The sequence below is a fragment of the Sminthopsis crassicaudata genome, chromosome 4, assembly GCF_048593235.1.
Source record: "Sminthopsis crassicaudata isolate SCR6 chromosome 4, ASM4859323v1, whole genome shotgun sequence".
Lineage (NCBI taxonomy): Eukaryota > Metazoa > Chordata > Mammalia > Dasyuromorphia > Dasyuridae > Sminthopsis > Sminthopsis crassicaudata.
In genome coordinates, this window is record NC_133620.1 from 351,702,976 (window position 1) to 351,716,712 (window position 13,737).

At 35.5% G+C, this 13,737-nt stretch overlaps 1 protein-coding gene across 1 annotated transcript; it reads right to left on the reverse strand.

The window, feature by feature from the left end:
• Nucleotides 1-1,763: 1,763 nt before the first annotated feature.
• LOC141539145 (keratin, type I cytoskeletal 10-like) lies at nt 1,764-9,545 on the reverse strand. Its single transcript, XM_074261466.1, has 8 exons — nt 8,943-9,545; nt 6,713-6,795; nt 5,924-6,080; nt 5,666-5,827; nt 5,435-5,560; nt 4,191-4,405; nt 3,084-3,290; nt 1,764-2,127 (listed from the first exon to the last, which is right to left on the reverse strand). The coding sequence occupies exons 1-8, from the start codon at nt 9,498-9,500 to the stop codon at nt 2,121-2,123; spliced, it is 1,515 nt and encodes a 504-aa protein (XP_074117567.1). The 5' UTR covers nt 9,501-9,545; the 3' UTR covers nt 1,764-2,120.
• Between the last annotated feature and the right edge of the window lie 4,192 nt (nt 9,546-13,737).

A 13,737-nucleotide genomic window follows, 5' to 3' on the forward strand; every position in this document is an offset into this window, starting at 1 on the left:
CTAATTTAGATAGAATTGCCATTTTTATTATATTAACTAGGCCTACCTCTGAACAATTGATAATTTCCAATTGTTTATATCTGACCATTTGGGTGAAAAATGTTTTGTAATTGTTTTCATATAGTTCCTGCGTTTATCTTGTCAGGTAGACAGCCAAATATTTTATTTTGTCTGCAGTTATTTTAAATGGAATTTCTCTTTCTGCTAGGCTTTGTTAGTAACATATGGAAAAGCTCATGATTTGTTCGGGTTTATTTTATATCCTGCATTTTTGCTAAAACTGTTCATTGTTTCAAGTAGATTTTTGGTTTATTCTCTAAGTATATCATATATCATCTGCAAAGAGTGATAATTTTATCTCCTCATTGCCTATTCTAATTCCTTTAATTTCTTTTTCTTTCTTACTGATAAAGCCAACATTTCCAGTACAATATTGAATAATGGTGGTTATAATAAACATGCTTGTTTCATGCTTGATTTTACTGGGAATGTATTTAGCTTTTCCCCATTACCAATAATACTTGCTAATGGTTTCAGATTAATGCTACTTATCATTTTAAGAAAAACTCCATTTATTCCTATAATTTTTAGTATTTTAATAGGAATGCTTTTTCTGCATCTACTGAGATTATCATATGATTTCTGTTAGTTTTCCTATTGATATGGTCATTATATTGACCCATTCCTGCATTCCTGGTATAAATCCCACTTAAGTCATGGGGTATTATCCTGCTTATTGTTGTAATAGATGATTCTTTAAAAAAAAAAAAAAAAGCAAAACAAAACCAAAAACAACTTTTGCTCATATGACAGAGAAAACAATTACCAAGCACTCCAAGTGGACTTATAGTACAATAGTTGTGAAGCACATGTGCTAGAAACACAAATGCCTGAGGCAGCTTAAAACTTTAGAATTGTAGACCTTTCTTTCTTTCTTTTTTCTTTTGCTTTTTTTTTTCTTTCTCTGGAAAATCCTAATGGATTCATTATGGAGCATGGCATTGGAGATGTGAATTGCTTTGTTGTTAGACGGGTTTGCTCTTCATAGGACTCCCAGAGTATCTAATGAAGGCTAAAATGCTGCTGGGCTGTTTCCTCCTCAGGAACAATTGATAGCCCTAGACCAGGGGCATGGCTGCTGCTATCATGCAGTTTGCTCCGTTGCTGAGCTTAGTTAATGCTAGCCTGGGCTGAAAGGGTTATTTGATCACTGGAATTTTACTAAATGGATAAATCTCTTTGAATCCCTGCCTTTGCTCTTTGACTGATACTTAAACTTCTCACCTCCTCTAGCGCCTGGTCTAGTTGGGTGTTTGTGTGATGCTTTTTGCTTGGATATTATTTTGTTCTTTTCTTCTAGATTGCAGCTTTTCAGAAAGGTCAGAGAACCTTATCTTAGGACTGGCAGAGGGCTGTTCTATTTGACTCTTCACATCTTTGGCCTTGAAGTTTGTCACTCACAGGTAAGAGGTATGCCCTCTCTTGTTAGAGTTTTCCCCCTTTGATAGTTGGTTCATTACAATGAATTATCCCACTCTTCACTTAAAGTGACAAGCAAGTTATAGTTCTTAGATTCTTGTTTGGGTCTTATACAAAGAAGTAGCTGGGGACAAAAGTATTTTGTTTCCTTCCCTGAAAAATGACGGGGCTACAGTGGATTGTTTTTCTAAGAACTTACTTTGATTCTTATGATATTATAAACTCTCATGTTAAAGCTATTAATGCCTCATTCAAAAGAGAAAGATAACATGTACACAATTATATTGTTTGCATCAGTAAGAAAGTTTATTGAAATATATCAGTACATAGGAACAGAAAGTTTCTTTATGAGATTTTCATTGAAGAATACTCTTTGGCAAAGTGAAAAGGAATAGGAAAGAAACCAAGAGAAACCTTTTAGATCCCTTTTGTTTAAAGAGAGAGAAGTTGTCTAAGACCATTAGGAATGATGGAGATTTTCTTTGCCCAGTCTTGATATATTGTGGTCTTCAGAAAAGAGACTCTTCCATATCCATACCAACTAATAACAATGCTTCTTGGTGTATGATTCCACTTTGGATGAAAGAACTCTATCATCAGAGGCTATCTCTTCAACAATGGTCTTGATCAACTGGTTTCTATTAGAATCTGTAGGTGAAAAATGACCAATACTTGTATTTCTACTATATAATGAAAAAACCCTTCTTTAAGAATTAGAAGACAATTTAAGAGGCCCCCCAAAGCTACACTTGAACAAGGAAAAATAAGTAGCAGTGACTGAAATAATTAATTTCATAATGATTTCATAATTTTAAAGTTAAGGGAATACATTCCTCTAATCACAGAAATTGCAGTTTAGTTCTTGAAAGGCATATTTACCAAGCACAATACTTTAATGTAGATATATAAACTTCTGATTAAAAGGAAAACATGAAAAAAGAACCCAACAACAATGGCCCTTTCTGAGTCCTATGCAAAATTCCATTTTGAAATTCTCTATCATGTAAATATTTAAAGATCCATGATTTTGTTAGCATGGATATTCATTTTGCCAGCACAAACTACAGCCCTGAGCATTCATTAGACAACTGCTAGAGTTGTCCTGACTAAAATAGTCTTCATCATTTAGTCAACTTCAATAGAAGCTCCCAATTTAGCTGGAAGGATTCTCAAACAATCAATCATTTGACTCATATTACAAATCTTGCCTCTAGAAACTTCCAGAACTTGCATTGGACTCCTGTGTTCTCTCTCTCTCTCTCTCTCTCTCTCTCTCTCTCTCTCTCTCTCTCTCTCTCTCTCTCTCTCTCTCTGTCTCTCTTTCTCTCTCTTATTCTCTTTCATTGCTAATGTTATAGAAAGATGTCAGTTCAATTTAAGTGACTTTAGTGAGAATGACCTCAAGTTAAAACATAAAATTATATCCAAAGTCAATATTTTTAGCTTCAAAATTATCAAAACAATTTATTTCTGAAAAGAGAAGCTTTCTTTGACGTTTGTGTTTCCATATTTAAGAACAATGAAAGAAGGAAAAAAGGAACTTCAAAACAAAACCCACAAGAAATTAAAATGGCTTCTGAATACTCTAGTTAATATCTGCTGACCTTGTTCCAGATGTGTTTTTAGATGAAGATTCTCCACCAGATTCAGTGCTTCCTCCTTGTTCTCCACTTGAACCTCCTCTGGAACTAGAACTTTTGAGTCCTCCACTGCCACTAGAACTTCCTCCATATCCACCCCCTTGGCCACCACTGGAACTTCCACTATATCCACCTCCAGAGCTTCCTCTATGGCCCCCAACTTCGGATGAGCTACCAGAAATATAAAAAAGGAGATAAATTTTAATTATTATCTCTCCATAAGCATTAGAAAATATATGTCCCTCTCTCCAGATTTTATTAAACTGTTAGAGTAACAATAATTTGAGAAAAGATTGATGACCAACTGTGATGGTGTATGTCCATAGTCCCTCCCATTGGGGAAGACTGAGACTGATAGATCACTTGAGTTTGGACATTCTGAACTTCATTAGAAATAAAAGTAATTGGATATCATCATTAAATGTGCCACCATAAAGTGAGGCCTTAGGAACAGAGGGTTATCAGACTACTGTAGGAGAGGCAAATCATCCTAGATGGGAAAAACAGAGCAAGTGATAGTTCTTATGTCAGTCAGTATTGGAATTGAACCCATGAATGGTCATTGCACTTTCAGCTTGGGAAAGATAGGGGAAGCAGAGGAAACAGAGAGAAAGAGAAGAGAGAGAGAAAGAGAGAGAGAGAGAGAGAGAGAGAGAGAGAGAGAGAGAGAGAGAGAGAGAGAGAGAGAGAGAGAGGAAGAGGAGGAGGAGGAGAGAAAGGAAGGAGAGAGGGAGAGAGAGGAAAAGAGAGAGGAGGGAGAGGAGAGAGAGAAAGGAAAGAGGGAGAAAGAGGAGGGAAAGGGAGAGAGGAAGAAAGAGAGATAGAGATAGAGATAGAGACAGAGACACAAAGAGACAGAGACTGAGAGACAGATAATTTAAAAATATTTGAAAAAAAGTGTCTTTTTGGCCAGGATGATCATTCCTAGGCCCAAATTAGGCAGGATGAATCAAACTTTTCAGAGTATTTATCCTCTAACAACTCTTTCCTTCCCAAAAATTGAGAATTGCTTGCCTACCTAGAAAATTCATAGACAGGAAAATTTTCAATAGTGAGATTTCTCTCACTCACCCTCCTTCCTCTAGCAGGCTGCGGTAGGTCTGAATTTCATTCTCCAGGCGGGTCTTAATGTCGAGGAGCACCTGGTATTCTGAATTCTGGCTTTCTGTTTCAGCTCTGATCTGCTGTAACTGCTCTTCCAGAGCAGTGATTTGAGCCTGGATTTGTGATAGCTGTACACAATAACGACCTTCTGTCTCTGCCAAAGTTGCTTCCAGAGATTGTTTCTGTGGAGAGGAGCATTGTGTGGAATGATAAGGTCATTGGTTAAATGGGATTTAACAAAACTCCAATTGGAAAATTCATGAAAGAATGAAGAACTTTGCATTTAGAACTATGTGATCTGACCTAGTTTTAGCTTTTCAGTAATTTCAGACCAATACTACCCACACTTTGGCCTTAATATAGTGCCTTGCTTGTATTTCAAAAGCCTGATATTACATACTTTGCTTCTTTCTCTATATAGTTGTTGTTCATTCATTCTCTGACTCTTCATGATACTATGAACTATAGAAAACCTGGCCTTTCTATCTTGCATTATCTCTCAAAGTCTTTCCACATTCATCTTCATTTTTTTCATGACACTATCTATCCATCTCATTCTTTGCCATGCACTTTTTCTTTTCAGTCTTTTCCAAGTGTTGTCTTCTCATTACATGGCCAAAGTATTTAAATTTTAAAATAGTAAATAGCCTGAATTAATTTCTTTAAATATTGATTTGACTCCTTCCTATACAAGGGACTCTCAAAAGTCTTCTCCAGCACCACAGTTTGAATTGATTCTGCAGCACTCAGTTTTTCTTATAAATTTGAGCTCTCAGAGCCATGAATTGCTACTGGAAAAACCGTATCTTTGATTATATAGAACTTTGTTGGCAAGGTAACATCTCTGCTTTTTAGTATGCTGTTCGTATTTGCCATAACTTTCATTCTAAGGAGCAAGTCTTTTAATTTCATTGCTGCAGTCACTGTCCTAAGTGATCTTTGAACTGATGAATATAAAATCGGACACTTCTTCCATTTCTTCTTCATCTATATGTCATGATATTAGGCTTTTACTCTCTCCTCTTTCACCCTCACCAATATGGCCTAATAATATATTCCCTAATTTGGTGAACACTCATACTTGGGATCATAAAACTTAAAAATTAATGTTCCAATGTTTCAAAGTTTTATATTTTATTGAGAAGTACATTAAAAATTTTGGAAACATAGAGCTTATTTTATGGGAGTAGATATCTTATTTGGTAACTTACCAGGGCCATTTGTGACTGTAGTTCAATCTCTAAAGCTTGAAGATTTCGTTTCAATTCGGTGATCTCAGATTTGTAACTGGACACTTGTTCAACATTGGTATCAATCTCTGTGGTCAGCTCTTTGCTCTAGGATCATAAAAGCAAAGGAGATGAGAGAAAGAAAAGAATTATTAGAAGATAATAATCACCTTTATGGTTAGTGAGTGGCTTTTAAGCATAAGTTATTTTCACCTTTTCATTGAACCAGGCTTCAGCTTCTTTGCGGTTTTGTTCAGCCATAGTCTCATATTCACTTCTCATGTGGTTCAGATATTCAGTAAGATCCACTCCTGGAGCAGCATTAATTTCCACATTCACATCTCCTGTGGACACATTCTGAAGATCTTTCATTTCCTATGGGGAGAAGAGAATCCATATGTTTCCATGGCTTTCAGGAGAATTTAGGGGATAGGATATAGCATGGTGGGATGGAACAGAATTTTGTCTTACCTCCTCATGGTTCTTCTTCAGGAAGTCCAGTTCCTCATTCAAGTTTTCAAGCTGCATCTCCAGGTCAGTCTTGGCCAAGGACAGATCATCCAGGACTCTGCGCAGGCCATTAATGTCAGCCTCCACACTTTGATGCAGGGTTACTTCATTCTCATATCTTAAAGAGACATGGTATAATCATGAATATAATTCAATATATTTAAGTAAATATTTTTTGAGAAGGAGAATAAGAAAGAAGACTTTGAGGAAATGTAAATTTACAAAATATAGTACAATATAATAAAATACCGTGCCAATCCAGAAGATACAATACACATTAATTAAGGGCTTACTGTATACGATATATTTTTCTGGGTGCTGGAGAAATTGTGTTATTCTAAAATGACCAACTTTATTAGTAACAGATTGCATTTATTACTAATAGAGTAGTGACTTGATTATTAATAGAATTAATTTCATAGTCTGGTAATCATTTGGTTTAATATTTTATTTAAGCATGTTCATTCTACTTCACACACAAATGATGATAACTGTTAAAAAAAAGTAACAAAGCCTAAAATGATTTAGAAGTCAGTTGCAAAATAATTCTCAAACATATTAGAAAAATTCTCTGATGGTCTCTAGATAATGTTCAATTTTGAATGTTTTTTTTTGTTTGTTTGTTTGTTTTTGGCCAGGCAGCATGTGACATTTCAAGATCATTGGAAACTAATTTTGATTTTGTTAAGCAATTACCAAATTCATGCCTGACAATTTCAGGGGCACATATTCTTTATTCCTTTTGCTTACTTCAGTCTGAAGTCATCAGCAGCCAGTCTGGCATTGTCAATTTGCAGCAGCACATTAGCATTGTCAGTACTTAAATTCAGGATCTGGTAGAGGAAACATAATTTAGAAGAAAGTCATGTGTATGGATTTAAAAAAAAAATAAGATGGCTTTTAAAGAACTGAATTTAACCATTTATCTTCTCACAGAGTTCTATGGGGACACTTCTGTCTTTTATGGATGAGATAACCATGAGGAGGTGGAGCCAAGATGGTAAGAGTAAAAGCAGGAATTTGCCCAAGGTCTTTCCAAACTACTCCAAATTCCTTTAAATAATGACTCTAAACAAATTTTAGAGTATCAAAATATCAAAAAAGATGGAGTGGATTTTCTAGTTGAGACAGAAAATGTATGTGACACCAGGGTGGGAGTCCAGCATTCAGTCCCAGTGCAGGACATGCCAATGCAGCCCTGGACCCAGCCCCAGACCCAGCCTCAGTCTGGGCCCAATCTCTAAATCAGCTGCAGTACTGGTGACTTCCTCTCAGCCCAGAAACACCAAAGAAGATCTGGAAAGTCAGTAGAAAAGGGATTAGAGTTGAGCCCAGGGTGAAATCCCCCACTCCCAACTCCGGCCCAGGCTACAGCTTTGGCTCTGACCCCAGCATCAGGGAAGCAGAACTTCTGAACCAGCAGTAGTGCTAGAGGGTTCTGGACTTTTCACCCCAGGGACACTAAAGAGGACTAGAAGAGTCAGTGGAGAGGGTATGTGCAAGAGGGTGGGAGTGTCGGGTATGACAGCTTTGGTCAGCCTTAGCCAGCAGAGTCCCAACCCTGGCCAGCACATTAGATCTTGGAGCTATAGTGGAGTGAACACACCTAACAGCTCCAGGCAGAAATGACTGCTTGTGGTCAGATTCCTAAAAGAATATCTGAAAACAGCTGCACAAAACCCTGAAGCCTGGGACAATGAACCCTCCATCTGGGAAACAGAGTCCTACTTTAATAAAGAGTTAAAAAGCAGAATAATAGGCTAGGAAAATGAGCAGAAAACAAAAAAAAGTTTCTGACCATTGAAAGTTATTATGGTGACAAGGAAGATCAAAACACACACTCAGGAGATGATAATAAAGTCAAAACTCCTACATCCAAAGCTTGCAAGAAAAATAAGAATTGGGCTCAGGCCATGGAAGAGCTCAAAACGGACTTTGAAAATCAAGTAAGAGTGATAGAGGAAAAATTAAGGAAAGAATTGAGAGAAGTCCAAAAGGAATACAAAAATCTAATTAGGAGAATGTCTAATGCCTTAAAAAGCAAAATGGGTCAATTGGGAGAAGCTCATTGGGGAAAATAATTTTAAAAAAAATTGAATAGAGTAAATGGAAGCTAATGACTTTATAAAAGATCAAGATACAATAAAACAGAACAAAAAAAAATAGAAAAAAATGTGAAATATCTCATTGGAAAAATAACTAACCTGGAAAATAGACCCAGGTTCTCTTATTGGTCTACCTACCATGATTAAAAAAAGAGCCTGAATGTCATCTTTCAAGAAATTATCAAGGAAAACTGTTCTGTTATTCTAGAACCAGAGGGTAAAACAGAAATTGAAAAAAATCCATTGATCATCTCCTGAAAGAGATTCCAAAATGAAAATTCCCAGGAACATTGTAGCCAAATTCCAGAGTTCCCAGGTAATGAAGAAAATTTTGCAAAAGAAATAATTCAAATATTGTGGAGCCACATTTAGGATAACACAAAATGTAGCAGCTTCTACATCAAATGACCAGAGGGCTTGGAATATTGTATTTCAGAAAACAATGGAGCTAGTATTGCAACTAAGAACCATCTACCCAGCAAAACTGAGGATAATCCTTCAGAGGAAAAGGTGGTCATTCAATGAAACAGAGGATTTTCAAGCTTTCATGATGAAAAGATCAGAGTTCTTTTTTGGTGGGAGGAGAATTGGAGGTTGAGGCTGGATCTAAGTAGCTGCCAATGAGGAACTCTCTTTTATGATATAGATGAACACCTACTTTGAATCTTAGAAAGTTGCCTACAAATACTGGATGAAATTAAATGACTTCTCTTGGACCATGTAACTATTAAACTTCAGAGAAAACTTGAACCTAGGTTTCCTGACTCTTGAGATCAGCTCTACAATATATTTTTAAAAATAAGACTAAGGAAAAAAATAAGTCTAAGGACTAAGTACAAAACTGGTTCATAAGCAGCATAAATGATGTTTCTTACCTGATCCTTTAGTTCTTTGATTTGGTCATAATAATGAGAGTAGTCATGAGGTTCTTGCTGATTGGCATTGCCATTTTTCTCATACCATTCCTTGATTTTTTGCTCTAGCTCAGAGTTAGATTCTTCCAGACTTCGCACTTTGTCCAGGTAGGAGGCCAGGCGATCATTCAGGTTCTGCATGGTGACCTTCTCATTGCCTGTGAGGAGCCCTCCATCGCCTCCACCAAAACCTCCCCCAAGAACTCCAGCAAAACTTCCCCCACCATAGCTTCCTTCACTATAGTTTCCTCCACCAAAACCATAATTACCAAAGCTGCTCCCAACATAGCTGCCACCACCAGTGCCTCTTCCAAAGCCTCTTACTGATCCACTGCCAAAGCCCCCTCTTGAGCAGCTGCCATAGCTAGAACCTCCACCTGAGGTAAATCCTCCACCAATAGAGCCAGTCCCATAGACAGAGCCTCTACTGCTTGAGACTCTGATGGAAGAAGCACCTCCTCCTCCTCCTCCACTGCGGGAGGAAGAATATTGCTTGCTGGAATTATATCTCTGGGACATAGTGATGCAGTAGAGTTTAACTCAAGCAATGCTTGCTATCCAAAGTTCGTGCCAAGCCTTTATATATACTGTATTGGGAGGGTGTGTCCCACTTGATGGATTTTCTTCTCACTGGGCTGACTTCTTTTTGACAATTTAGCATTATCATTGCTAATAACCAATCTGATACATTCTGGTGTGTGTTTTGCCCTTAAAACAAATAGTACATTTATTATGTTGAAATGGAAGATGGGTGGAGTTCAATAGAAACTCTCATTATTTTTTTCATATTTTGCAGAACATTGAGCAATTGGTTAAAAACTATATTCTCAGCAAAAAAAGGAATGAAAGTGATGGATTTGGTGGTAAATTTGTCAATCTTTCTCTCACACATGCACACACAAGAATCGTCTTTGCAAAAAATATAGCAAATAGCATGGCAGAAAGTATTACAAGTGATAATCTGAAAAAAGTAATTTAAAATTATAATTTATTGGAATAATCAATATCGTGAGTGAGCACTATTAATTTGAGTACAGATTTCAAAGTTCTTTCATGAAACTGAAGGCATTAATAAGTCCTTTAAATGAATATCATTGCATTCTAGAACTATTACATACACAGAATCCATAAGTCCTAAATGCCTAACTTAGAAAGTGCCTAAATGTTTCTCTCTTGAAATTTCTTCTAGAGAGTAAGAACTTTTTGACTTTTTGCCTAAAGATTGTGATGATTAATCTTTTGGGGGAGAGAAACCTTTATATTAAAAGAATTTGTGTCGTTTTGAATTTTTTTCCAACTGCTGAGCACATGAAGTCATACCAGTTTTTATTTTTCCTTTTAACTCATCCATCATCATTGAAGTGTGAGATTTTGTTGATCTCGCCATAGCAAAACTAAGGAGTATTACAGATCAACTCAAAGATCTAGGATTGGTTCAGGTGACCTGTAAAATTCTTCCTTTCTTTCCAATTTTGTGATTTATGTGTGAATTGGATTAAAGTGAGGCAGAGTTGCACAATGTCTTTAACCCCACAATCTCTTCCAGAGTTATTGAACTCTAGTGGCAGAACATATGTCAAAATGACTGGTGATGGCTTGGGATGATCTTGGTTTCATTGATGACTGATAAGGTTCTGAGACTCCACAGCTCCTGTCTTAACTACCTTCATTTTAAACTGGAACAAATTGTTCTCATTTGCTCATTTCACTGGGGAAAAGTTTTTACCTGTTTGGGGTAGTTTCTCTCCTGATTTACCAATGAGTTTGAGGCCCATTTATTATCCTCAATCAGGTTCAGTCCATCTTTTGAGATGGTTTGCTGGAGTGTGGCTGCTGTTGACTTTCTTGAAACCACAGGTAAGAATTGAATGCCAGTTGGACACAAAAAGTAGATGTGCAACCTTGAAAAGTCCTCAGCAAGCCTCACATAAAAGATGCTAGTTTTCTTTGAACAAATTATATTCCCTATCCAGGAAAGTTAAAATATTGATTGAAAAGTGAGAATGTACATATGATTTTTTTCCCTTGAAAGAATTAGTATCCCTGCATCATTATCATCATCATCATCATCATCATCATCATCATCATCATCATCATCATCAGTAGAATTTATATAACACTTTAAAACTTCCAAAGTTCTTTAAATATGTTAATTAAATCAATACTAATCATTACTAAAAATGGACCCCCATGAATTAGTAGCCAAGCTGTCCCCATATACTTAACGTAGTTTCTTGAGTTAAATTCTTTTTTCAATAAATATTCCCATTTTCTTAGTTACCTATCACATGTGTATTCTTGAGTAAGTCCCTTTGCTTTTCTGAAACTCAATTCCATTATATATAAAACGGGGGTAATAATGTCTGAAACCCTTCCTGCTAAAGTTCTTGTGAAGTCCAGATAATCTCAAAGTCATGATATAAGCAATGTTTACAAGATTAAAGTGCTATGTAATAAATGACTGAGATAATTATCATTATCATTAATAGCAATATATGCCTGAGTTGGAGGCATTAGTTGTTCTAGGTCATTGCTTGGGTATGTACTATAGATAGAGGATCAACACCTGTGATTGCCCTAATGTCCAGAACTCTTGCATGAGAAAACTCCTCTACCAAAGCAAATCTATAAGTATAGTCTTAGAGAGTTGCCTAAAACACTGAGGTTAAAATTGATCTGTCTCAAGGTCCCATAGCCAGTGTACCTCAAAGATAGGATTTAAATCCTAGTTGGATGCTAGTATTCCCTCTCACTTCAAATCTGCAATAATAATAATAAAAGATAGCATCTATATAACACTTTCAGGATTGCAAAATATTTGTCAAATACTGTATCATTTGTATTCATAACAGCCCTGGGAGGTATATGTTATTATTGTGTCCATTTTATGGATGAGGAAACTGAGGCAAAAAGATGTTAAATGCCATAACTAATAAATGTCTGAGGCAAGATTTGAACTCAGATCCTCCTAACTCCAGAGTTTATCCACTATGCCATTTAGCAGACTAATATGATAGATGAATTAGAAATCTGACTTCCACTCTTATGTTTATTTTTCATACTAATCTATATGCATATAATGACAGTGATTGACATTATATAACAACTAAAAATTGGAAAGTACTTTACATTTATTATTTCATTCGAACCTTGCTATAGCTTCTTTGAGAGAGGTACTGAACCTCTTAACATCCCCATTTTTTTAAAAAAGAAAGACAATTTATTTAAGAAATTTTTTTTACTAATGTATTAATTTAAACATTAATTGCAAAAATATTGTAATCCTTGTGAAAAACAGACAGACATACTGTTCCAGACTATAGAAAAACAAAAAGGGTTTGATACAATTGAAATATTAAACAAACTTTTGGGATTTAGGTGTATGACAAACAAATCCATAACAGAAATTAAATCTGGAAGATTAGATCCAGTATTAGTATGTACCATATCATTGGAAATAGAACTTTAATTCTTTCATGCTTTTCTAGTAAATCCTTAGCTCTTTCTAAAGAACAATGCTCTCAAACTATAATGCTTAATCTAATTTCCAAGTCTTTGAAAACAGTCATGAAGAATGTGAGTAGAAGACAAATACATATTAATTTAGATTTTTGGAAGTTTTACTAAGGAAATATTTATATTATTTTACCTTAACTAATTACCATATCTATATATATCCTGGATACTGAACTCAAGACATGTTTATGATTCATAAGTTTTGCCAGTTAAAATAGTTAAATATGAGCACATATAGTATTATTCTTCCCAATTGCTTTTCCCACAAGTTATATATAACAAAGCTATAAGGAAACTATCCATTATACTTGTTACAGATTAATGGATAGAGCAAGTTCTGCTCTATAGATCTGATGTTTTAGCATCCATTTTATTCTTCTTAAATAGTTTTAATAACAAAAGCAACACCTACTATATCCTCTCAACATTCATAGCAGTACAATAATGATATAAAATTCTCCAAGCAGAATCAAGGTAACTGGAAATCACATGACATATTGGTTTACTTAGTAATAAATGCTACATTGAAAATAAATTGTATTATACATTATCTTTCAGTATGAGAAATTAACAATAGAAACAGATCTCCTGACAATCCTGTGAGTTCCTTGAGATCTGGGAGATGTGTCAATAGAACACTGATATAGCTTACTCCTAATCAAAAAACTATGCCCAGAAGAAAAAAAATATTCCTCAGGTCAGGAGAAATTAAATTAAATCTGGATGTTTTTTGCTGAAATTAAAAAAAAATGACTTGGTAGAGATAACAGCATAAATATTGAGCAGAGCCAATAGTGCTAATGGCAGATAAGAAATGGTTTTTAATTTACAGATCTTATTTTATTGAATTATTTTGTATTTAAAAAGTGAAATGCTTTATTATATTTTCTCAGAAATAACTACAAAGATTACAGAGTCTTACATAGTTTAAAGATGCAGAATGGATGCTGAGTGATGTCCATAGGAGTGGAATTTTAGAAAGTTAGTGCTTGGAATAGAATGGCACCATCACTTTGGTAGTAAATTCATAGGAATGATATTTAGACACAAGGTAGGGGACACACTACACTTGGTCAGGAGACAGGAGAGAGTCCCGTTCTCAGATGAACTCATAGACTTTATGGTTTGGTTGTCCCTGTTTCATGTCTCTGTCTTCATACATGGTAATTTCAATAACATCAAGTCTTCTGTCAATTGGGTGTGTCAGAAGCAGGCCACATAGAGTATAAGTTTTCTTATG

Bases quoted from the DNA above. Each gene is read 5' to 3' on its own strand.
- LOC141539145 (XM_074261466.1), bottom strand. From the start codon at position 9,500: ATGTCCCAGAGATATAATTCCAGCAAGCAATATTCTTCCTCCCGCAGT. The intron at 5,561-5,665 runs GTGAAAATAACT...TTATGATCCTAG, and splicing joins AAGCCTGGTTCAATGAAAAG to AGCAAAGAGCTGACCACAGA. The intron at 4,406-5,434 runs GTAAGTTACCAA...TCCTCTCCACAG, and splicing joins TACAGTCACAAATGGCCCTG to AAACAATCTCTGGAAGCAAC.